The 27,339-nt window shown below is 41.3% G+C and overlaps 1 protein-coding gene across 1 annotated transcript in view; it reads right to left on the reverse strand.

The window, feature by feature from the left end:
- Positions 1 to 27,339, reverse strand: part of TPK1 (thiamin pyrophosphokinase 1) — a 243,471-nt gene that overhangs the window by 110,889 nt on the left and 105,243 nt on the right. The window contains exon 5 of the mRNA XM_059819089.1: positions 12,084 to 12,179. Within this exon, the coding sequence (XP_059675072.1) occupies positions 12,084 to 12,179 (96 nt within the window). The remainder of the gene's footprint in view (positions 1 to 12,083; positions 12,180 to 27,339) is intronic.

The following is a 27,339-nucleotide window of genomic DNA, read 5'->3' on the forward strand; positions in this document are numbered from 1 at the left end:
TCACAGATTTGAGTAGCTGGAAACATTTTAATCTTGGTTCTACTACTGACTTGTGTTTATGTCTCTGGTCAAATGACTTGATTTCATCTCAGTGCTTTGGCTTTGCTCTCTCCTGCAGGTAAACGGAACTTTTGAGGGTGTATAGAACATCATCTGGCATAAATTTTGTGGAACATAAACTTCATAAACATTGACTTCATTCTTTCTTACTTACAGAAACCTAATCTACAAAATCCATGTGAACTGCTGGACCCCAAGCAATCTGAATTTTACTGCTTGCTCTCCTGCTGAATATTCCTGTATGACCTTGATCAAACTGTATGCCCTGTGCCTCAGGTAGAGTTAAGGACAGCAACAACTCCCGCTCTGCTACTGCCTGTCAGCTGGAGCGAAGCTCTACAATTCGTGCTGCGTGTGAGATCAGGGTCATTGGAATTCCTTACTGCCTCCAATTTTCTGGGTGAAGGGCTTGCCCCTACTCCCACAGTTGCGATGATGTTGCGAGTAGGCAAAAGCACACTAAAACTCTTAAAGCAATCTGTTCACTGAGGCTTTGGAGGAAAACGTGTGCTGGTTTTGACCCTGCCACATTTATTCTGTGCACGAACAAGGATTCCAGGACTATCAACCACGTTTCTTCTGAAAAATCATATAATCTTCTCATCTTTTAAAATAGTATGAAAAGACATTCACAAACATCAGGCTAACCTTTCTGTTCCCGCAGCTGAACCACTGTAATCCACAGTACGTACTGCGGTATCACCCCCACGGAAATGTAAAACCTATCACTGTAAACTATCATATCCCTAAGAAAGCAAGCCCTGGATTTGTATTAGCAGCAATGCAAGAGGCCCTCAAAAGATTATGCTAAAATCGTCTAGAAAATCTCTTTAACGATCTCATATCCACTCGCATCTAGTGCCAAAAGCTGTGTTTGGCACATGCTGTGTTTTTAATCTTTTCGTATACTGCCTCCAGGAGTAAAAAAAGGAAAAACAAACGAGCTAAAAACTCGCATCAATTAACAACTCAAGGGAAGGAAAAAAGTGATCCTATCTTCTTCAAGAGAATCTGTTCGTTGTGAGCTTTGTATTTCACATTTCGCTTAACTCTGGCTATCAGTCTTTACAGTCTTCATTCCCCACCCTCCAACACACTTCCATGTTGTCACAAGATCAGCAGGACACCACCACTACAACCCACCGCTTCCCTGCCAGCGGCCCCCCGCCCCGCCGTGCTGTTGCCTGTCATCCAGCACCCCTCAACTACAACACGAAGGTCCCTGGCTACTCAGGACCTGATGGATCAGAGACACCGTACATTCTGCCTGCTAGCCCACAAACAGGCTATATATCCCAGGACACATATCAGTGAGATCGTGTGCACCTTCGCACACCTCCATGAGCCCCGACAACTTCTCTTTGATCTCCTTTACAGTCCTGTGGTGGGTTAACCTTGGCTGGTGGCCAGGCACCCATCCCAGCCGCTCTCTCACTCCCCCTCTTCAACAGGACAGGGGGGAGAAAATAAGATGAAAAAGCTCACGGGTCGAGACAAGGACAGGGAGATCATTAATTACCAATTACCATCACAGGGAAAACAGACTTGACTTGGGGAAAATTAATCTAATTTATTGCCAATTAAATATCAAGTTAGAGAAGAAAAAGAAGACAAAACTAAAACCACCTTTTCACCACCCCTCTTTCTCCCAGGCCCAACTTCACTCCATTCCTGACTCCTCTATCTCCCCTCTCCCCCTCAGCAGAATGGGGGGCTGTGGTCAGTCCATAACAGCTCCTCTCTGCCTCTCCTTCCTTCTCATGTTGTTCCCCTGCTATAGCGTGGGTCCTCTCCATGGGATACAGTCCTTCAGGAACAAACTGCTTCAGCGTGGGTCCCCCTCAGGCTGGAGCTTCTGCCAGGAGCCTGCTCCTGCGTGGGCTCCCCACAGGCCGCAGCTCCCTCAGGAGAGACCCACCCGCCCCGGCGCGGGCTCCCCAGGGGGATCTCTGGGGAGGGGCGGCTGGAGCCCCTCCTGCCCCTCCTGCCGCGCTCCCCTCGGGGCTCGCAGGGCTGTTCCTCACCCCTTTCCCCTCACCCCTCACCGCCGGGCAGCGTTCTGCCCTCCCTCAGCCGCGCTTTCCCCAGGCGCCCGCCCGTGGCTGCGGGGCTGGGCTGTGCCCTGCGGTGGGGCCGCTGGAGCCGGCGGGAAGTGGCGGGAACCGGCTGTGTCCGGCTCGGGGCAGCTCCGGCCTCGCCTCTCCTCACAGGGAACCCCGCAGCCCCCCGCCAGCACCTGGGCACACAAACCCGATACGAGTCCCTACTTCAGCCTAACTAATAACCCTCATCGCTTAACTTGTTATTATTTCTCTAGAAGGCTGAGACAAACATAAGATGTGTCTCTCGGCCTCAAAGCTCCCTTTCCATTCCCACCCCACCTTTGTGCGGTGTTGTATCGGCTCCTGCCCGGACGCTGGTCCGGGGCCCTCGGAAAGTCTACAAAGGAGGCTAAACAAACCGGCGGTTTTTCAAGGCAATGGGGTAGATTTTCTGTAGACAAGGGTCGCTATACGAAACGCCCCGCCAACAGCCCACAGATGCTTATACCCAGATGAACAGAGAAAGAAGACTTCAGCACTATGAGAGGTGAAATCTTTTCCTGTGGCTTCCTAAACCAGATGCGTCTTTTCTTGAAAACTAATTTTCTGCCTATTTTTATTTCCATTCTGTCACGTTAAATTTAGGTATCAAATTTTAAGGAAAGAAACACAGATTTTTTAAAGGGAAAACATCCCGTACAAAATACAGACAAGGAAATTTAAAAAAACTTCCATTTTCATTAAAGGGTGATGCTTTTCTTTTTTTTTTTTTTCCTTCATCTGAGCAAGAGTTAATAGCTCAGGCACTTTCCCTGCTTATGTTAACATTTAGCAGTGAAGCCTATATAAAAGACACCACAAATAATGCAGAGCTGTAGGGCATCCTCACTCTCCTGCAGCAGCATCGCAGAGGAGATAATGGCGAAAGAAGCATTTGTGCCTAACTAGGACGAGACGTTACCTCTGCTATTTAAAAAGTTTAAACTTGGGTTCGCACAGGTCCGAAGATCTCTCGACAGGTCCCAACAGAACAGTAATATTTTCAGCTGGTCTGAACATTAATCTTCATGACGAACAAGGGGATAATAGCCTGTCCTATTATACTCAAGGGACAGATATAAGACCTGAAACTAAAGACAGAAATTTTTTCCTGTCTCTCTCAGGCCCAATTCTGCAAATGGTTCCTCTTTTGAGTGATTTCACTGAATACCTGGGCAGTACAGAATTATTATTTTTTTTCCATGGGAGTGCAGATTTGCAGAAAGAAGTCTTGAATTTATACAGTTGTTTCTAAGAGGCTGGAGATATTCTTATATTGAAGGAAGTAGGTTAGGATCTTGGATGCCAATTTTTCTTTTCAGAGTAGGTTCAGTATTTATAGCAGGTAAGCTAAACATAGCCTGAATTATGTCAGCTTACACCCGTTACAGAATCTATTTTATTTTTCTACACTGTCCTCTAGACCATATAAATTTAGCCATGCACTTAAAAAGAAATGAAGCATGATTTCTTAAACTGAAGGCGCTTGTGAAGCTGTAAACATTTTATGTTCACATTTAATTTGCACAAAATATTGAGCCTTAATTGTTCAGTGCTTAGTTGTTCAGTTGTTTAAAAGGGAAGCTCCATGGGTTCTTTAGGCAAGTTGAAGAGACCGTCCCCCGCCTCTCCTCCTTAGCAGTGGCAAAGTCAAATTAAAAGGTAGCTGATTAAAGGAACAGCATGAGCATCAGAACTGGCAAAGCCTGGTTGCCAGTGAGGCTCTGCTACAAAGACCCTTCCATCCCTACCTCTGTTGAGCTCGTGCTACTGCCTTTTTTACAGTGGGAATACTTTAGGAGCCTCATTTTAGGCTGCCTCATTTTCACAATATTTGTGAAGAGTTAAATTACTGTGAGCACCTCCACCCCTTCTTGAACACTACTGGTGTCAGCCAAGAGGTCCAGAGTTAAAGGTCAGGTAAAGTCAAAGGATTTAGGACAAGAGGAAAGGGCCTCAAGTTGCACCAGGGGAGGTTTAGACTGGATATTAGGAAAAACTTCTTCACTGAAAGGGTTGTCAGACATTGGAACAGGCTGCCAAGGGAGGTGGATGACTCACCATCCCTGGAGGTATTTAAAAGATGCGTGGATGAGGCGGTGACAGACATGGCTTAGTGGTGGACTTGGCAGTGTTAGGTTGGACTTGATGATCTTAAAGGTCTTTTCCAACCTAAATGATTCTATGATTTCAGAAGACAGTCAGGCCTCAGGACTACAGACTAAACCATTTCTAGGTAGCACCGGTCACACACTTCTACTTTGCAACAGTCTTAATACCTTCCTCTCCCCTCCAACCCCCAATACTCCTTTCTAGGTAAGGAAAAGAAAAAAAGAGAAAGATCCACCCACAGCTTTGAAAGATTTGACCAGTGTTACAATTTCACTGTTTCTCTTGACTATTCAAAGGCCATACAATGTTACAAAAGGGGGAAAATGTCATGGGGAAAAAAAAACCCACCACCCTAAAACTGGTAAGGAAGCATTCTTACATGCACTGCTTAGGTTAAATAAGTTTCCTTGAACAGGATAAAAAAAGAAGCCACAGAAAAAGGTTAATTTGTTGATTCACCTACTGCTTGAAGGACCAGATCACTGCAGTTTATGAAGTTATGAAACTTGACTCTAAAGCCAGTGTCTCTACACTCATGGATGTAGAAAACTGCTAAAGGATTTCATGAAACTATCTCACCAATAGCCAAACCCCTGTCATTTATTCTTGACAAGCATTTCAATTTAGTAGGAAGAAATCACATTTGAGATGTAAAAAAATGCCCTGACTATTATAATCTGCTGTTAAAATTTGCTGTACCAGCACAATTTTCTTAATATGCTTAATTATAAAGATAAACTTACATCCCATTAACCAAAGAGAATTTCATAAAAATACTCATAACTTATGGGAGATTTCATAACACCACAGTATTCATGTGTCAAGCAGAAAAAAAAAAAAGAAGTTATTTATGAAAATCTCAGGCAACAAACTGAACTCTTAGTCCTTGAACGGCAGAGAAATTCCTGGTGTCAAAACCTATGGCTGTTCATGATTTCCTGCTACAACGTCCACCTCCAAGACTCTGTCAATGCAAGCAGGACAGTCTTTTGAGAACAGTGGTACGTCAATGTAGCCTGACCACGTTCCCAGCATGGAAGTAGTTACAACAGCAATAGCTACTATCAGGGAAGCTGCGCTCCTGTAAAGCGTAAGGAGCTGGGGGGGGGGGGGGGGCGGGGGAGGAGAATCTCTTCTCCTATCAAAAAGTAGTCATAAACAGGACAAAATTGGTGGTTGCAAAAGGAACAGTAAATCGCCTGTCGTGACCTCACGTTTTCTGTTTCAAATATATTTAGCATTTGACCAAGTTGAGAGAATATTAGCTGGCTTCCTTATTAGCTTCCACAGTCTTGTTAATGAGCATATCCTTGATCTCTCCCTCAACAAACTGTATTTTTTCCCCTTGTTCTTCCCCTCCCCAAAGCTTGATGTCGGGTTTATATTTTTTAAACAAACAAAAATCAATGCATTCTCCAGAAATCCCACTCTGCTTCTGCCTTTTTTCTTTAAATTATCTTCATAGTCCAAAGACAAGCCCCAATTGAGTATACAAGGATTACATAAGAAAATATCCCAGTACGTGATGCACTGTGTTCTTGCAGACACCCACTTTGCATGAAATTATTCTAACACAAAGATATTTGGTGTGTCTTGATGCCCACAGCTATAGTGGAACAGGTAGACAGCCTGCTTCCTTTGCATGAAATTAGGGTGTTTCTCTTTGGGAACTGGCAAGTTCTGATATCCTGTATTACGAGAGATGTGCTTTGCCATACCTTTACAATGGGAGGCCTTAAAATAATTCAATGGTAGGAAAGATAGGTTAGATGCTGCATTCCTGGAAGGCGGATTCGGACCTTGGAGTCAAAACAGTCAACACTCAAGGATATGTCTGTGCACCCTAGAGGAGGGATCTACTCCTGTTGAAAGGTATTACGAAATTCTACATTTTAGAAGTGGGAATTAACAGGAAACACTTTAGATCCATTTGTTTCTTTCTAACAGGAAAGGTTTATGAAGAGGATTACTATTAATAACTCATGAAAACCTTTTGATACAGCACTTGACAGTATAGAAACCTTTTCATTACATGTATTTAACTTGCCCTAAAATATATCTCATTTGCATTTTCTTTTCTCCTCCTGTGAGGCATTAAGAAAAACTCAACAGTGCCACCAAAACAGAACAGGTTCATTCTTAGCCCAGCCTGCTGTATGGAATTTGGAGACAGAGCCACAAACTTCAGTGTCCTTGTAAAATCTTCGCACTCCAGCTCCATGCCAGCTTTGGTACCTTCTAGACTGCCTCTCCCCCTATTTGGGGTATTTATAAGTTAATTCCCTGTTCCCAAATCCTGGTAACGGCCTGTCATCATTCCTGGGCTTTCCTTTAAAAGCCATTCCCGCTACTGTTCTGGGCCCCCAAAAGTTTTCAGAAATGAAAACAAGTAGTGATCCCGCATGAAATTACCGACTACTAATGTGAGCAGCAAAATTACAGTTCCGTCAGGAACTGAAGCTGATATATTTACTGTTACAAAAATGTCACGTCATCGGGAATAACCTCAACTGATAGACAAAACCAAAGCTAAGCCTAACAGAGCCTGGTACTTGCAATAATTATAGCCTTTCTACATGGGACTGCTCTTTACGTAAAAAAGTTATTCTCTTTCAAAGTACTTTCTGGTTTTCATTTTAGAGTATTTTCTGTTGTCCTTCAGGGCCTTTCTCTTCCTGTAAAGACAAACCAGAGAGTGCTTAATAAGCTGTTTGAACACTGCATAGCTGCAGGTGGTACACGAACATCACTTCATTGTCTTCTCTTCAGCACTTTACAAACACAGGACTTTACTAACATTATGTTTAGTTTAGCCTCTCTCAACAGAAAAGAATGTGGACTGATTTGACACTTTCTTTAAAAGGGCAAAGAGAAGAATGCTTGCATTCGCTTAAAAGAAGTAATACCCTAGACTGCTGACAGATTGAACCTTTAAAGTGTAATTTTTAAAATGGAAATGTTAGTATAGTATCCCTTTACTGCAAAGGGGTTTTAGGAAGAGTTGGTTTGGATTTTTTCGCTTTTTCATGTTGACACTGATGCTTTCATCAGTTTAAACACACTAACATTAAACCTCTAAAAGGCACGTAGGTTTCAATAAAATTCATTTTTTATATCTTCAGCCCATATAACCAAATGAACTGCTTTAACTTTTTTTAAGCAGAAAAGATAATAAAGTTAAATGAAAAGTCCCAGAGCTTAGTTTTAAGACTAAATGGTATTTTAGATGAAACAGTTAGAGAAAGCAGAGTTTGTAACTCTGAGATAAAGATAATGGCTTAAATCTATCTTTACATTATGAGGATTTTCTTGGAGCTGCATAATTGAGAAACACACTTCCACTTCTCACTGGGGTGAGCTGCTGTGAGCTGCCTGGGAGTCAGACCAGGGACACTGTTATGAAAAGAGCACTTGATGAAAGTTGGGAATTGGAGGATCATCCCCAACTGTACCGCTAGCATGCTGGGAGACTGTGGACTTTTGCTTCTGTACTTGTTTTCTGATCTGCAAATCGAAGATAATAATTGCACTTATAATGCAAGATCTGTTGATCTCTAAATAAGAGATATTGTAAGCAAGCCTATCATTTTGCCAGTTCAGTTGGTTTCTTGAAATAGCTTGTGTTACGTGAGAGAAAATTAAGAACAGAAAGCAGTACCAGACAGAAATTACTGTAAATCAGTTTACTTGAAGGTCTTGTAATGAAGAAAGGAAAGTACTCACATAACCACAGAATGGATAAACTAGTGATTAAAGCAGTAAAGCAAAATGTGCACACCTAAGTGTTCAATAGACCATAAACAACATAAAAGCAGCACATGGCAGAAATAGAGACAGAGTTATTAGGACGTTAAAAAATCATCACACAGGGCCAGGAAGGTACACTGCCAGAAAATTTGTGCATTTACATACATACATGCACATGCATGTGTGTGCATGCATACTCACAGTCATGCAGAAAGAGAAAGAGAAATATCTAACAGCCTTTAGGTTGGAAAGGAACTTCAGGAGCCAGATTCTGGTGGTGGTACTTCACTGCTTCACCCATCCAATACAACGCAATTCACAAATGAATTAGGGCTGTGGAAAGGGAAAATTAAGACTGATTCTCGCTTGCACATGTAAAGGGTACTGCTTGTTCTAACATTCACTGCAGTATGTAATTATAAATACATATAATTAGGTGACTTAGATATAAAATGACCCCAATGCTGCTTTCTGCATGACTTGGCTATGCAACCAAAATATGCAGTGTAAATCAGAAATGAATGACCCTGAGGATTCAGAAACTATTCTAAGAGTTCTTACTTGAGACATAAGGAAAAAGCAGTTATAAATTTGGCAAATTATTCTAGAAGACAGAATAACTGCTGTTTATATTGAACAAGGAGTTCAAGAATTAACAAGGTGTTTTTTCTCCCGGATTTGCATCTCAGTTGACCGTCAACTCCAATTGCATCTTTCCTTGTGGTAGAGGCATTTCTAAGACCTCTTTTCAAACTGAATTCTCCAACAACCAGTAAAATCTAAACTAACTTTGCAGCCTTCTCTCCAGTGGGGGCACCGAGTGTCTATCTCACATTCACTCCCACTCAGGTAATCTCGAAGAAAGCTGTTCGACATGATTATCTTTCCGAACTGTGGTTCCTCTGTTCAAAAGTTATTTGTTCAAAAGCTATTTGGGTGAGCAGGAAGGAAGAGGAGGAGGAGGATGGAGGTGCAGAGACATGGAAAGTAAATTACACAAACTTAATTCCTTCAGAACAAAATATTGCCCCCCTACATTAATGTGAGCTCAAAAACCTCCTTGACGTAGAACTTCCGTAGAGGTGACTGATAGATCACAGTAGAAATTTTATCTGTTCAGTATAGCAGATAAATGGTAACTTATTCTCCAACCAACAGAGGAACATCTGTTTCAAATACCTCAGCTCCTCACAACTGAATTTCATCCAGACAAACTATGTCACAGGATTGTGGATCCATGGTATACATTGAATGTAATTAATTTCCTAGCTTAACATATTGCTACCCAGAAAAAGCAGCAAACACAGCATGACTGCAGTGTAATTTTTTTTTAAGATACTAAAGAGGTACTTTCCTTGTTTAGTAACTTCAACTATAAATCATGGGGAAACAGATTTGTAGTGTCTCTTTGTCATATGCCTCTTCGACAAGTGCTCTGAATAAGCCAGTGTGGGTGAAAATCAAAACTGGAGACACGTATTTTTCCTGGAACCACGAAGACATATTCCACCCAGTTAATACTCTCAGTTAAAAGGAAAGCTTTTATGATATATTTTCCAGAAGGAAAAAACCTTCATGCATTGTGACATGCAAGTTTGTACTTCAGGCCAAAAATGTAAAGGCAGACGAAGAACCCTTCCTCTGTCCACTTCTAGTTTTCAGACCCTGGACCGACCTTCTTTCTCAGCTGTATATACTTCCCAGGTGACCAAAGAATTCAATGGCAGCTTTCTTTTCTGAAGAAATTTGCGTTCTCCTCAAAGATTTTAGGTCTATGGCTTGAACAGTCTGTTTTCTTACTGCTTGACATTTTTTCTGCCAGAATGTTACCCATAAAGACACCTAAATTAAGTGCTAATTTAGGTATTTAAAGAGGCAAGAGTTTCAGAGGAGCCAAGTGGTTGCATCCATAAACTGAGGCCACTATATGTTGAGCCTCCTACCAACGAATTATACCTAATGCTGCTGAACAAAGGGCAAATTGGAACCCAAACTAGTAATTTATATAGTTGTGATACAGTTTGGGGTTCCATTTGTTTAAGTTCCACATATTGAATCAACGACTTCTTGAAACTCCTTATGTCAGAAAATGCAGAAGACTAAAAATAGAAATGTATGCTTTAGCTAGAGTGCATGAATCAGCTGATAGCATCTTATCATTATGTTTTACGGAACAGACACTGCAAGCAAGAAGCAGCTAGGATTTAACGAACATGGTAGTTAGTTTTAGAAAACATATCTGTGTTACTTCTTGCACCTCTGAAAAACTCAGATTGTATTTAAAGCACATCTTACATGTAATAGCACGAAAATATAACTGAACTGAAATCTTAGAGTTCATGCCAATGCACTAAACCTACACAATAATTACACTCTGGCTTGTACTTTACAAAATATCATCAAGGATTACAATGCAGTATCCTTTAGCCAACTTAACAGGGCTTTACCTAGGAGAGTGATCAAAGAATTCAAAGTTTTACAAATACTTATTGTTGAAACACATCTGTAGCTGTCATGTTCCCATTGCTCTTATTTTAACCACACATAGATTATTCATTATAAAACCTCTTGTGATAGCCTAAAAAAAAACCCCCTCTATAGCAACAGCTGAGATTTAATAAGGAACCAAATCCAGGAAACACTCAAGTTCTTCTTCATTCTAAGGGTAATTCTGTGAAGAGGGAAGCACCTTACTTGCCAAAGTCAAAACAAATCCTGGGCGTAGGTGGCTCATCTGTTCCGATGGCACTCATTATCATTCACGTCCTAGATGGCAAGACATCCCTCTGTGCTCTTGTGATGACAAATTATAGGGGGAAAAAAATAAACTAGCATATAAAGAGTTTATCTGTCTAGCTGTGAGCCAGGAAGAGTCATGTATGGAGAAACCCTCCCACCTCTGTCTATACTGATGGGGAAAAAAACCTGAAGAACAAGAGTATGTATTAAGGGTGGCAAGAGGAGACGCAATTGCAGATGGGCATTGTGTGATAGCACTCTGAAATGTGCCGTGGACATATATTTCCTTTAGAAGATCAAGACATTTGAAAATAGCTTAAGCAAAAAAATGGTTAATTATTTATCAGCCTGGAGTGAGGAGAGAAGAAAGAGGGAGTGGTATTGGCATTTCTGTCTCTTGCTGCTTTGTTGGAGCGCAGTGATCTCAGGAAGTTAGCCAACTTTCCTATCCTGCTATAATTAAAATGGGAAAAGAAGAGGTTTACACATCTCCTTCCATCTTGTGCTGTTGTTTTCACTTTCTTACGTGACTCTTGCCCTCACTGTTGGTAAGAGGATGCAGCAGCTGTTTCCTCTCAATTCCTTTCACCTGTAGGTACAGAGCAGAAGCAAGAGCTCAGCCCTTACGAACGACTGCTCCACAGGGACGAAAGGGCAGCAATCCCAAGACCACATCTGCCATCAACTCATCATGCTGGAAATTCCCAAGGAATTTTAACTTCTCATCTCAGAGAGACGAAACAAGCGGGCCTCTGAAACCAAACTGTGGAAGGGGAGGGGGAACGTTGCCTCCTTTGCCTTTCTGATGAAATGAGCAGCTGAAAACTCCATATGGCTCCTTTTAAGTTTAGTGCACGGCTTGCTCTGCAAAGGTTCCCTTTGATTCCAGGGGAACCTTCTGCAGAAGGAGGTATTGCGTACTGTATGTAATGTTGGCAGGGTAAGACTCCCCCTCCCATCTCACCCTTGGGAAGGGAGAGGAAGGAGATGAACATCAAGGCTCAGTGTGCCAAGACTTGAAATTATATTTACATGCCAAAGTGGAACTCTTGCTTTGAACACCAGACACAACAGCTCTTCTGCACTTTGGGTAGTTCATTAACAGAAATCAATACAAGCTGCCTTTTAAGAAAGCCAACGCTTGTTTGTTGACAGACTGTGCAAATCCTTTTAGCAGAAGTATCAATGCTTACCAGGTGTGCAGTAAATTGTGGCAAAACCGCAGAATGGCAAGGATACAGAAAATATTGTTTCATTTCAGTGCAAACTTAAAGCATAAACCTAAATACATTGAGAGGAAGAGTAATCACTAAGAACCAGAGACAAAGGATGTGTTGCCTTTACCTGGAGACCCTTCTTCTCTATCTTTTTCTGGAGTATCTGAAGGCACTTGGTGAAATCTGTGAGCTCCTGATCCATGGTCTCAATTAACTCACATCCCTAGTGAAGAAGCAGCAAAAAGGAGAGAAAAAAAATAATGTCAGTCATCTTTCAATTTCAAGAACTAATGCTGTCTTTGGTGAAATTAACTGCAGTCAACAACTCTTAAAGTCTCTGCATGGAGATGCAGAATTAAGTAAAAGACTATTACCCTTACAGAACCCAAAGACCGTAGGTCCCAGCTGAACTAGTTATTATGAAACAACAGTTTGATAGGCACAGGAGTAGATACTGAAAACCCATCGAGTACATTTGTGAGTCTGCATAAGCATGTTATACGATGCTCTGCTGCATGGACAAGCTCTGGTGTAGTGAGCCCGTGGTGATCACTAACTTCCAGGATCAGGTTCCAGGAAAATGACTGTCCTCTCTGGTGCTACAGTTACTACGTTTCTGCTGCATAGATTCAAATGTGTATAAATGTAAGCAAACAAAAGTGGTCAAACTTCCCGGAAACAGCACTAGTTCATTTGCAGTGATACAACAACAATTTCCTCGCAGTGTGGTAATATGGATGAGAACATGTTAAAGTGGAAAAGAGCAGGAGTTCAGATTTCTTAATTGAGAGCTAAAGCAATTCCTAAGCCTCTGAGAAAAAGCTGAGTAAGGAGAAGTGGAGTATATCTACCACATAAAGTCACTATTCAAAGAGGTTTCAAGGATACAAAATACCCAATACAGCATCGTAAATTAAAATAAGAACCATACACGCTAGATTTAGAGGTTCCCTCTCCTACCACTTCAAGGTCCCCTTAAAAGCCTCCTAGCTTTGTCTTTATCTGACAGATTTTATGTTTCCGCTATACACAATAAAAACCGGTAAGAGAACAGTATTCAGACTACAGAATCTTTGTATGTGTGCCTGTGTGTATAAAGCGCATTATTTCATTACATCAGAAAAAACAACCCAAAATGTTAATGTTGCCTCTACCTTAGTGGTAAAAATAAAGGTACTGAAGACAAAATTTCCCAGATCAGCGCATGGATGGGGTTTAGTGGACTGCATGCAACAAAATACTGAGCCTCCAGTAGGAAGACATACGCTATCATTGAAACACTTCCCCTCACAGCCAGAAGGCATATAAAACCAAACAAAACCACCACGCAGCAGGGGATTCGGATGAAGTGGAAGAGACAAGGGAGGAGACAACAGAATGCTTCTTATTATACCTCTTCTCCTCCCTCCTCAAAAACTTCTGAAAGGAAACCTGGTCAAAAGCAGTAGCATTTCTGATACCTGATATTGCTCTAAATACCTTTTCAAGTAGTAATAACAGCGCCGCCGAGGTGAAGCATCATACAACTGCACAGCGCACGTAATCAAAGGCCTCCCTTGCAGAAGCAATGCTGCTGCCACAACGAAGAGGCTAGGGAAAATGCAGCTGGAGCCTGGACTCAGTGCTAAGCATCAAACAATGTGAAGAGCTGCCGTGTCTCCATTCTTCATCAGGAAAGGCCGAAACATAAAATTGGCAGGGGGAGAAGGGACACAAGCCATCTGGAATCCGTAATGAACACGTGAGTTGTGCAATGCCAGGCAGAGACACCAAGGGAGCCCAAGAAAGGTATCGGGATGTTCAGGCCCACCCAGAAAGCTCACAGTTGGATCTGAAAACTACTGAAGGGAATTTGTTAATCAAAGCCACTCTAAATGAAAAGAGTTCTCATTCACTAAGAACAGGGTGCTCTCAGACAGTCTCGTTATCGGCAAGAGAGACCAAGCTGTGCGAAACTGTGAACAGACAGAACCTCCTCAGTCTTTCACAATCAGCTTTTGAACAGCGTGAGAACGTGACAGAGGAAGACTAAATCAATGGCAGGGACAGCTACTGCTGAGCAGGGGAGAAGAGACAGAACCTGAGTTACCAGCTCTTAAATTAGCAGTAGAGAAGGAAGGTCGTCTATCTTCTGCCAGGGCCATTCCTTGGCTTCACAGCACTGGCAGAAGTGGTTTATAGGTACCAATTTATAAATAAAAGATTTAACCCCTACTCTCCCCCAGCACTCTGAAATATTCCCTCCTGCAGTCACTAACAAGCCCGATCTCCTCCTTGGACAGTCAGGTTTTGGCAGATGCAGGTAGGCTGCTGTTCTGCTTTCCACCCAAGGAAGACCGAATTATCTGGGTTTTTTTTAAAATGACAATCTACAACAGCTTAAATTATTTTACTGTTTATTATTGTTTTATGCTCTCTACTATTAAAAATGTTTCACTTGAGGTTAGCTCTTGCCTAGCTTCTCAGGATGTTCTTTGATAAGAAAAATATTTCAGAGCAACTACAAGGTACTACCAAGGCAAGATAACGTCCGCATGGTGGCTGGAGAGCACCGTAGGTCACTTACCACAGCTCCAGAAGAAATCTGTGATGCACCACACATAAACATCCTACCTTCAGCCCGCTACTGTCTTTTGCACATACTCACAATAAAAGGCCTCAAATACACGTCACGGAAATGCAATCTAAATGTGTAAACAGGACGTCAAATGAACAATTCATTAAAGGCAGGTTACTGCACCCGTGATATTGATACCAAGAGGGTACCGTGGCAGCAGTAACTAAAAACAAAACCTGGCTTAACAGTGGTATCCTGAAACTGTCTACTCACTGTGTGCACCTTTGACACTTTATACAAGTACTGCTGGAGATCATACTGAAAAATGTTGACAGAGTGCCACTATTAAAGCCACCACTTCCTGCAAATTAAACTGTGATTGCTCATTCTCCTTCCACATCAAGCAGATAACCGGTTCTGGAACTGGCAGAGATTTTAGATTTGCTCCTTTTGCCACAACAGCAAAGAGACTGGCGTGGTCAGACTGTACACTGGAGAAGAGGACAGGCAGCAGCACTCGCATCTTCCTGCATCCTCTTCGCAGCCTCACTGGAATTCATGTCTGTGCAGTTCATGTTCACTGATGGTAAGAGAGTTTTAGATAAATCTGTTGCTCCTGACATATCAAATCCAATATTTGATACCACAGAACTGGACGATGACTCAAATGCAGTTCTTGTCAACCTTCACTGTATTATTCCCGAATGACAAAAATCTTGCAGACAGAGCTTTCCGATGCAGCCAGGGTTTAATGAAAGGACAGCATAACAATTGCAAGATAGGCAATAACGCTTGTAGTTTTATAGATACCTGCTCAACTTAATAACATTAACCTTTGGTAAGAAAGTTAAAAAGCCAAACAAATTTAACATTAGGAAAGGTTAGAAAAATCAATACCACACAGCAGGAAAGAACACAACAGATTGCATCTGATGACGATATAACTTTGCTGAGTGATAGGATGAGGCACACAGAATTAGGCTTTGGCTGTTTTGTCTTACTATAGCAGTTATGGGAGGCACATTGCTAAAGGAGGAGCAGTGTGCCAGACACACATAATAGGATTATTGAACCCTATATTTCAGACAGACACTGAAATCAGACAGGCACTGAAATGTCAATCCAAACATCTCAGCATTTCTCTCATTTTTAGAAATACTGTGTCTCACAGCATGTTGTGTGTTTGAAGAAAGCAGTGTGTAGGTGCCCATTCCCCCATGTCCTTATCCATCTCTTATTAAAAGAAAGACATGTTTTTTCTTTCTCTAATCTTTCTGAGTATGGGAATATAATTAGGACAGAATACATAAAATACCCTAATTTGTACTCTATCTCCAAGACCCTCCTATGGCAAGACATTCGAGTCTATCTTTTGAAGCCCGTGTCTGGCTGTGCTCACTGAGTGCACCAGTGACGTCCAGTTCAGCCTTTTAACAATTCCTGTTGCACTGAGGCTCAATTTTGAGGTATCATTCTCAACATAGAGGCATTTATGTATAGTGTTAATGGCAGACACAGGAAAACCATATATCCTCAAGTTAGAAGAGAAGAAAGGAGACAGTTTACAGAGCCTCTCACAACCACAGCATAGACAAATAAAGTTTAAGGAACCTGTATAAATTAAATAACTGCAAGTCTTGGACCAGGCCCAGCAAAGAAGATAAACATGTGGAGGTACAATCAAACAAGTTTAACAGATGACAGACATTACGTTCTACCACCTTGTCCTCCCACAGGAGGGTGGTGGTGTGAGACCAGAGTGTTCAATCAGTATCGGAAAGAAAAAAAAAACAGTTTGGGAAACATTTCTTGCAGAGATGGCAGTCACCCAGACAGCCGTCGTCTTTATCGTTGGCCCAGTGTTTCACAGCTGATCCAGAACAACTCTCCCAAAATGGAAACGAAGTCTAGCATGGGATAAAGATGCAGCAGGCTAGAATGTCACACAATGTTTCTGAAAACATTTAAAGAGACAGGTTTGAAGACAGACAGACAGAACAAGAACTTCTAGCTTGAGCTACTGATAGGCATAAAAGCTGCACAGATTTCCTACAGGCCGTAAGTTACTGGAGAGTGATGTAGTAAGATAGCACCAAAACCATGGGGTTGGTTTATCTCTATGAATTACAAACCAGCAGGAAATCAGTGAATTGAGTCCTTTTGCATTTTGGGAGTAGGATGCAAGTATGGAAGGCAAAGCAGTTAAGTTCACTGATGTGCTCTGGAAGTTTCAAATACTGTTGAACAACAAGTATTGAACAGATTCTCTTTTGATCAGCTTAATTGTATGAATTGCCTTTTGATTTTTGTAGTAGAGAACAAAACAAATATGTGTAATTGGTGAAAATTATTTTGGATATTTAAATAGCCAAAAATACATAATTAAGTGAAATGCATTTTCTTTCAGTTTTTGGACTCAAATTTGGCTGACTGCTTGGCATCAGCACAAAGCTAATGCTGTACAGATTGCTTGGCCCTCAGTTCTGGGGTGGATGATGTTTTGACTCGTCCAACTGCACATTAAGTGGTGCTGCCATTCAGATTAACTAAAAAGAATTTATTAATCACGCTGAAGCATATGCACTGGAAGCCAAATAACTGAAATCCACACTGAAGTGACAGCCCCATTACTGAAAAACAAACCAAGAATGTTCTGTTTTGACCATCACTTCTAACCTTATATAATACCACTTGATTTATTAAACAAGTACTATCTGGTGGCATGAAACACTACCAGTAAATATATGTAAACATATGCACACCTCCGCAAACCAAAAGCTACATGAACTTGTCAAATTTGTCAAGCATTAAAAAAAAAGAAAAAAAAAAAGCAGAGCTCTGTAGTTGAAACTTTGACTGCAACAGCTGCAGCTTCTCCTCCCTTCCCCTATTTCTATTTTGATACGGTCTTTTTCAAAGTAAATAAAATGTTTCCTGTTTTTGTTTTTAATGAGGCAGCATGTGGCTGCTGGTGGAGGATAGCTTTTTTATACCATACATTTGATGTTAACAGAAATGAAACAGTTCTTCTGCATTAATTAGGTTGCCCCCTTTCAAAAGAAAGGGCTATTGTTCATGAAATCATGGCAATTACTTAAAATGAACAGTATATGAGTCTGTCTAGTTGGTATTTGACCAATGCCAAAGAAAGCCAACATGTCGTCTTTGCCACCTTTAACAAACTGAAAAGCAGAAACCCAAAGATTTCTAAATCTAAGAAATCAAACCCAAGCAAGAAACCCTCACAAATTTAAAACAAACAAACAAACAGAAACCAAACAGCACAGTTAGCATTCCATTTGCTGGATAAATTCCCAGTACTTATCTGTACTGGAGCAAATTCTTCCAATTTATTAAGTTTGGTGAATGAAAGCAAGCATCTTAAATACTCACCCACAGGTCATGAAGTGCAATAAAATACACGTCATTGCAACACCTTTATCAGAAGACCACTAATGTCTTTTAAAGCTTTTAAATAACCAAGCAGAAAGGTAAGAGTGTTGTGTGAGAAAACTGAGGTAGAAGGGTCTGTCAGGAGCTGCAGTCTCATATACACAACCCATACTTCTCCATACCCACTTCTGGCATTTAAACAGCAGACCTACATTTGTACATCCCTGTGCAACCCAGACGTGTTATTTCTCCAACCTGATGATTAAAGCTGAGCACAGCGCAGTAGTGACAGCCACCTGCTATTTTTGGTTCTTCTCTGAAATTTCCCTTATTTGCCCTTCCTTGTCTGAAAAACGCAGGTTCAGAGAGAGGAGTTTTAATTGATGGTCAGGCTCCCTCTGTAATCAGGACTGTGAAAAGCTTTTGTCTACCAAGCTGATCAGGCCCTTTGGATCCTAACCTATTGATAGGACTGATTACAGTACTTCGCTTTTCTTGGAAAGTCACTTGGAAACAGGAATCGTTACTCTATCTGTGTGCATTTAAGGGAAATCAGAGTGCTGGAATAGCACCGGTCTCTGACAGAAGGGAAGCACAGGCCACTGACTGTAGACAGTATGAGCCACTACCCAGTCGTGTCAATGAGAGTCTTTTTTGTGGACTTGGATGGACTTTGAATCAATACTAAGAACTATATTGTTTCTAAAACGCTGTAACTACACTTAGACACGTATTAAAACTAATACTATCTTTGGCACTCGGACCAACAACAATGCAAGTAAGAGTCAAGCAGTCTCCTGAAATAAAGCAGGAAACAGGAAAGCTGCCCCAACCACAAATCCTATGCCCCACAAAGCTGAAGAAATAGGGCATGCAGTATTCCTTGCAATTCAACCATTTGAGGTAGCTTTTATGAGGTGGGAGGGAGCTAGAGAGGCTATCTGCATTTCAAATCCCACAACACTTTATGCAGAGTAACCAAACAGGGTTTTGTTTTAGTTTTTGTGTGGTGGTGTGGTTTTTTTGTGTGGTTTTTTTTTTTAATTGTTTTTGTTTTTTTAATTGAAAGGGGTTCAGGTTAACAGCTTTTGCTTTTTTATCACATAGGATGACAGACGCTCTAAAGAACTAGAGTTAATAAGCAGACATTGTATTTGAATTGACTTCAGTTTCCAGACTGATTGCCAATTCTCAAGATTCATCTCAAGGTAAGAAAAACCAGGAGAAAACAGCAAGGCTTGTACTGGGGTGTTTTCAAGGATTTGGGCTGGCAAATTTTAGCCATCCTAAACACTTTCTTAATACGATCCTTTGCCAGCAGCCTAGGGACCCAAGAGCACTGTTGACTGTGAAAAATGCACAGAAAATAGCAGAAGAGATGTTAACCTGGATGGCATAAAATTCCCTGCGAGGCATTTCTAATCATTAAGCTTTTTAAAATATATATGACCAGTACAGTTAGTCTCTCTCTCTCTTGCATTCAGACAGGCTTTATGCGAGAGAATTCCTGTTCCTTAGCTGGTATCTACCAGTATGTCTTTAGTTTGAGAGATATGTACTTGATCTGAAAAGAATTTGGATTGTGAGAGTGGAGCTGCATCTCAGGTATCGATCACTGGACAGAATTAATTGAGACCAGGCCCCAAATGTGTGCTATGCTCACAAAAAAAAGGTACTTTCTTACACAGCTCTGTCTACACATACAAGATGAGCACGAAAGGATTCAAAGATCTTGATTACCTAAAGACAGCAAATTGAAAAGAGAAATATCCTCCTATTGTGGATAAAACTCCAAAATTTGTGCTATCAATACAATTCAGTAGCTCATTTTTCTTTTTGGTATTGGGGTAGTAATGAAAATAGCAAGATTAGTCCCAAGACTGATCCTTCAGGAAAGTCACTGATTACTTCCCACTGCTCGTTAGTTTTCTTAGGAACAGCTGGCTTCCTTTAATTTGTATATTAAGTTCTAACTTGGCTAGGTATGTGACTAGATAATAGTCTTTTTTTTCCCCTTGTTACTGTTCTGTCTGACAGTTTCTAAAACCTCTCAGCCTCAGCATAAGAGCTGTATGTCACACGAAATAGAAGAAACTTTCTGGAGGGGGAGTTTATTCATTGTCTAGAATACCCCATCATTTCAGAATCATTTCATACAGATCAGAAGGAGAACGCTAGACTATATGTACCCTTAGCCCAATTCAGGTCAGCTTCTGTGTTCAACATTTTAAACGATATGCCTGGCCCCTCTTCTTCCTCCTCCAGTTTTGCAACCTTCTTTCCAGTCACATTTCTCCTTCCCTATCAAGGGAATGGCTAATTTAAATTTATGGCTGTCTCCTTTGCTTTCTCTAGGCAGATCATCTGGGACAGGCAGATTATATAACATTTCCAGTATGTGCTGGTGCCTGAGAAAGGCAGCAGGTTTACATCGCTGAAAACTGGGTATCTCCCAGCACTGCTACACCAGGGTCTAAATCCTCCTTGTATATTTATAGGAGACCAGAAACAGTAATGCAGAGTGAAGTTAGTATTTGTTGTTAACTGTACATACTCCACATTAACCACAGGCAGAAAAAACCCACATAAAATAGATGTTGCTTTTGGGAAGTAATTGGAGGAAAGTTCCTATCCCATGCTTCAACAGATTCTTATGTCACAAGTACCAATGTTGTAAAGGGTGCCAAAGTCAAAGGGCACATTGCTATTTATTTAGCTATAGTGTTGTGTACTGAACTGAACTTTATGGGTCCAAGAATTATAAAGACTGAAGAGATTTTGCAAATGCCTGGTCTTCATGTAGACCAGTGGAAACAGGTTTCCCAAATTAAAAAGAAAATTAAATTGTTCTGTATTTCAACAAGTGATATTGCAAAGCTAAGAGCAATGAAAATAAACACTAATACTACTACTAACAACAACAACCACCACCACCTAGCTTTACAATCCTTTTCCATCAAAGATCACCAAACCATCTGGGAGCAGCGAACACAAGTAATTGACACACTGACATTTTGACAGACATAAGGGAAAAGCTCAGGAAAATTAAACTACTGCCCAGCAGAGCAGTTCTGACTTCATCACTAGCAAGTGTTCCACTGAGTATGAACACATTTCCAAGGGAAATTCAGGATATTTGCTGTATTTCCACATAACTGAGGTAGATTCTTGAATAATAAAAGGTCACACATCATATTCACACAGTTGCTTCATTTTTGATTTGTGGAGGGCTTCAACTGCTCTGAATTGAAATGTGAGGTTGCTGAACAAACATTCAGTCTGTAAGTCTGAGAGCGCTTGATTCCTTGGTAAGCTGGAAACCAGTTTTATCTTGCAGGTATACTTCAAGGCCTGCTTTTTCAATAAGCAGAGGTTGCAGGTTTAGAAACAGAGAACACCTTGCAGTTGGGCTGTACATCCTTCTCCCCATCTCTCTTTTCCACATGATGTATAAACAACCACTCGGGACTGTTCGATTAGATAGCAGAATATCCAGGTTACTGTACTGAGAATATTTCCATTGCACATGTGAAATGCTTCAAGCTTTGAACAGGTGACAAACATTACCTCAGACAAAAGAAATAATGTGTAGCCAACTAACAGCAAGGACTCTGCAAGCAATACAGAGCTTTGCGATAAGAGATTTTGCACTGGTATACCCTAGGTCTCTCCTAGTGGGATATTCCTTTGCTTTATATAGCGACAGTGATTTCTGCAGTCTACCAGTGTCAATTCTAGCTCTCCTTACAGATAGCTGTGGATCCCTGGCAAAGGCAAGCTAACACAACATACTAGATACAGACATTACGAAAGGCACTATACAGTCATCATCTTGTTCTAACAAGGTCTGTTCAAAGCCCACTCCACTAACCAGCCTGCGAGCTGCCATCAGTCACAGTCCACTGGATAGGTTATGTTTTAAGGGATGTACGTCCACCTCCAGAAAGCAGGGGTCCCAGTCTGATCTCTACTAATGCTGTAGCATATGCCATAAGTGAATTACCCTGAACAGACATCTATGTGAAAGATCAGATCCCATGATCTTCCCCAACATGACTGAGAGCAGAATTTGGCCTCGCGCATCTGTTGTTGACAAAGGGCAATGGCACAGTCAGGCCACATTCATAATTTCAAAACTCAAGCCACAGCTATTTGTGCAATGAGCTGTAACTGCTTTGCAGGAACTGAATACAGCAAAAAAGCAGAGTTCCACATTGCACTAAAATTTGAATGCAAGTGTCAAAAGGAGCTGGGTGCACACACGAGGGCAGACTGGCCTAACAGACCTTCTGGAGCATGCAAGGATGCAAGATAAGCCATTTCCTTGACTGCTGCCTAGACAAAGCATAAGGCTCAGGAACATCCTGCTGTGCTTTGAGCTTCCCATCAGTTACACGGGCTAACATGATTGCTGGGTGAACCTAACCTAACATTCATTGATACCAATACTCAGGACAGTAAGGCACAAGATAAAATTTCCATAACGCCCTATTCTAACACATGATCACGTCTGGGAGCTTTTCCTTTTCTGCTTTCCTTCTTTCTACATGTCCTCTATTTTATACTGCTGTTAGAAAGAAAAGAAAAAGAAGATATCAAGACCTGCTTGTGCATTTTGATCAGAGATCTAAAAAAAGCTTACAGCTTCAAAAAGCTGTGAGAAGAGACATCAGAAGCTCAGCAGGGCTATATGTGCACTTTTTGAAGGGGTGATTTAAAATTTTTTTTAGCTAATGCAAGTCTTCCCCACATATTGATTATTCTGACTGAACCTTGACTGAGCTGTAAGTCTGAAGCAGATCCAGGTGGAGAGAGCAAGTTATGCAGATACATACTCCCCCAAATTCTGAAGTTTTCAGAATATTTGTCTCTTTTCCAGATGGTGTTTGCAGACAATGGTTATGTCTCCACCATAGCCAATGCTGTGATTGCAAACTGGAGTGGACCTAACCAAGCTTTAGTGGGCAACAAAGCTCAGCCTAGGCTCTACCTGAAAGCCTCAGTCTTCTCTGGCGGGTTTTACAGTCTAAACAGATCTAAAGACTGCCACTGCTCCTGGGAGGACAACTAGCTGGTTCAGAGCTAGGTAGGTTTTCCCAGTGACCTAGTTCACAGCTAGGCAGGTTATGTCTGCACTGAGCAGGCACAGAACAGCCTTATGAGCAAATCAATGCCAGACCTTACCCTACCACTCAAAAGCCTCTCCCTGCAAAGCAGTTTCAAGCAACGATGAACATTAGTGACTGCCCTTTAACCTATTCGGTCAAAGATTTGTAAGACGTTTCTGAAGGGATGAGGATACTTGCAGAGAAAACATTTTCTAAATGTTTTCCAGGGCTAAATTTGCTGTAAGAAGGCCATTAATACACTAATTGGATGATAAAACACGAAGATTAAACTAGCCTTTTCAGTTATCCTGTCCCATCTTTCTAAAGAGAAAGCTTTTCTCCAGTACACTCTCAAGTGTTCTGTTCAGTTTAATTGAAAGATTTTTCAAGCCTCAGAGGTTTTGCTTCTTTCCAGCAGAAAACTGCCCCACTCCACAACTGATCCCGTTAGGTGTTTCTCTTGATATTTACCATAGTCTTTTATTCAGCTGTATCCCCGCCTTGCACATAGGTGTTGCAGAAGTCTATCTCCCCAGTCCTTCGATGCCCATTTACACTCTCTCTCTTTCCTAATCTTTCCACAAACTCATGTTTCAAAATCCCTAGCATCCAAACAGAGAAAACATCAAGGCAAAGCCAATGCACAAGCAATACCTGTGGTATATACAAAGCAGCCTTTCTCCACTGACAGAAGGCATTAGAGCTGCTTTCCTTTTTTGCAGGAACTGATGGTGCTTTTCCTTGCATAATGGGATGGCAGTCCTGTGCCTGAATTGGACCGCAAAAACTATTTGTGTTGAAGGGCTTTGCTTTTCAAGCTGCAGATCATATTCTAAACCTCAACAGATTCCAATACATTCAGTCACTTAATAGTTTTCCCTTAAACAAGCAAAAGCTCCCCCAACACCTTTCATTCCACGTCTGCCTAATTACTAGTTGTCCACCCATGGCATCTAGAGACAATGACCTGCTTTTACCATTCGTTGCAGCCTTCAGTTTTATAATCCACATCCAAACGATTCAGAAGGAACTTGTCTTGCGATCAAGGCACTGAGACAACGTTCATTAGCTAAGGCTTCAGCCACTGATGCTGCCATGGGAATCTTGTGTGATCTGGGCGAGCAGTCAGTGCACAGCCCCACAATCATGTTCGGGCACTAAATGGTTCCTAGCTTCTGTGGCTGTTAGGCTTTGATTTTGGCCTCTCTCCATCTCAGTCCTTCAAGTGTGCAATGAATTAATACTTCTGGTATGCACTGTGAAAATAAGTGAATAAGCGTTCAAGAGATAGTCTATACGGCAACAAGAACCATCATAATACAGACATGTAAAGCAGCCATAATCCTAATCGGATAAACAACTGCTTGAGGCAAACACCTACCTCTCCTCTACAATTTTTTAAGATGTAGCCATATATGAACATCTGTGGTTTTCCTATATTAAAATTCTTTAAATACTTAATTTCTTCACCTTGATTTTTACAGAAAAAAAGAAGTTAGCATAAAAAGGTAGCAATCGTCATCTATTCTGCATCCCCATTTTAGCCATCATAGAAGCTTTTGCTTCCTTTTGAAATTCAAAAACTAAGCACTCTAGAATTACATGCTGCATCAAGTAAAAATAAAAATACCACAACAGAGGAAGTATGCGACTCGCTTATTTTTTCATTTGAATGAATCACATTGGAGACCAACAGTGGAAATGGTTTTGCAGCAGAAAGCAAAAGCTGGTTTCCCAATCAAATTATATTATTACTAAATGAAAGAAGATAGTTATTTAAGACTTTCTTCATGTAAACTTGAAGAACCACTGTTACACTTCTAGATAGTTTATGTGAAGTCAGTACTTTTATTCCCTAGATACTTTAACTCTTCTCAACTTTTTTGTGCAGGTAATGCAAGTGAAATTCAAAACTGCAGCTTTCAATCAGATAGTTTTTTTGAATGTGACAGTCTAGCACTAAAATTGGTATCTGAATGCAGTCTAGTGGAATGTAAAATACATTGTTTTTAATGGATTCACGAGAAAAATAAACTAAAACCACTCTGATCAATTCATTGAAATGATGACTAAGCAAGTAGAGGATTTTGGCTAGATTGTTAGAACAAAAGTAGAAGAGAACTACCACAGACTTAGGTAAGAACATACCATTAAGGAAAAGCTTTGCGTTTGGTATGTTTTGCAAAAAACCGTAACGCATCTCTTCTGACAGTAGGAGCATTTTCCTTCATTGCTAGCAAGCTCAGCCGAAGTTTAGTTAATGTTAAACTTCAGACAGTGGTACAGCACCAGACATTTTAACTAACTACTTACTTGTTTCAAATAATTTGGCTGAAAGTGAACAGAGCTCATTTTAAAAGAAGCCAAGATTATCACGTGCAAGAAGAAATAGAGTCCCTCATTCAAGAGGAATTAGTAGGTCACTCTAAATAACATCTGCATGCTTACTGTAGATCATTTCGGTGACAGAAGGTAATGCCATGCAGTCTGATCAACATTACCGATGAAGCACAGCCAATTATTTTGATACGTTTGTATGACAGATTGCTGTTATTAGTCAACATTAGGATGTCTGATGTAGTTGCATAGGGCTGCGATCCCCCAAACTTCTTGTTTTCTACTCTCAAAAAAGCATATCTGCAAAAATTAAATTGAGGTGAGAAACAGGGATGAGGGTTTTCTTTCACTCGCATCATGTAAAGTTCAACTGCAAGCCACATCTTCTCTTAACTTCTAGCAATCTGTAACTCATCTTGATATCTATACAAATTCTCTTGTGCTGTACCTTCAGCACCTTCCATCATCACCAGTGTCTGCAACCAGAACTCAACCAACACATATGCTTTGCATGATGCAACATTGAACCAAGCCTCCTCCTCCTGGTGAACTGGAGTAACTAAGAGCAAGATCTTCCTTTGCTTCAGGAAAATATGGCATTTTCTCCAAGTTCTCTGAGCTGACAAAGCACCGTTGCTTTATCTACAGTTCATCGCAAAGGGGGCACAGTAATTCTGGTCACGTTCTGTCGCTGCTGTTACGCCGACACTGGTGTATGATGCAGAGATTCTAGTCTGGGGGACAGGAGACTTCCATGTTCCTTGAAAGACCCTCTTCGACTTGAGGGCCAAACAACTATACTTCAAGGAATTCAGCTGTTTCTTTCTGAAGACAAGGAAGATTACAAACAGTGTATATAAATAAAGAATTTGGGAGGCAATAAGCAGACAATAGAAACATACGCTAGAAGACATTGCTGTGCAGACCTTCCTAGGGCTGGCAAAACAGAGGACACACCTGTGAAAGTGTGAAGGCAGTAAGAGAGTCCCAAACACTACTAGCCGGATTTGCTACTGTGATTTGCGTCATTCCATCTTCATCTTCCATTTCATTTTCAATGGTATTTCATATGCTTTGAGTAAATAATGAATTATTGACCTCAGATACTTATTTTTACATACAACATTCATCTCAACGGGAGTCCTGCAAGCGCTGCCAACTGCTGCCAATCACTGTTGTGAACAGCCCATCTCTGAGAAGGCTGATGTGCTGCCTGCTTCTCTCATCCAATTTTCTTTTCTTTAAAAGCAGTGCACCTAGTAGCTATTTAATACTGAACCCGCCTATCACCCTGAAAATCTCCAGTGACTCAAACAGAAGTAAATGTTCTTAGAAGATATTCCTGCCGTACCACCCGGCTCTCACTTTCACTCTCATCTTCCATTCCAAATACTCAATTTTTTGATTTCCCATGTTTCAACTCACTAACCTCTTTCCTAGATTTCTAGCTCAGAAGCAGAAATAAAGACAACATAAAACGCAAATTGTGAGGCAAATAGCAACCCATGTAATTCTTCCCGTTGCTCCCAACGATGGCCTTTCCCTCTTCACTAGTGTCCCATTCCCGTTCTTCATAACTTAGTTTCTCTGCCCAAACCTTTTGGTCAAAAAGCTGCTTCAAACAGGATCCACTGCATCAAACCAAGCCATGGCAAAGGCCAGCCCCTTTATAGGACAACCGCATCCCAAAGCAAAACAAAACATCACCGCAACGGAAGCCATACTCTGCCCTGGCTCACTGCTGAGCGTTGTCCCTCCAGCCACCTTTCCACGTTCCCCACATTGGCCCCTCCTGGCCTGAGAAGCAGCCAGGGTAACTGGGGTTCCCATCGCCAGCTTGCTCTGTCGCCAACAGCAGGAGAGTCACCCATTCTCCCCGTCAGCTCTGAAATGAGCCCACATTTCTAACACTTGGAAGATGTCTCCAAGCTCTGGCTTAGCATTATCAGGAGGAACAACTGGATGGAGTAGACTGAGCCAGATGCTGA

Source organism: Gavia stellata, chromosome 6 (genome assembly GCF_030936135.1).
Source record: "Gavia stellata isolate bGavSte3 chromosome 6, bGavSte3.hap2, whole genome shotgun sequence".
In the NCBI taxonomy this organism is placed as follows: Eukaryota; Metazoa; Chordata; class Aves; order Gaviiformes; family Gaviidae; genus Gavia; species Gavia stellata.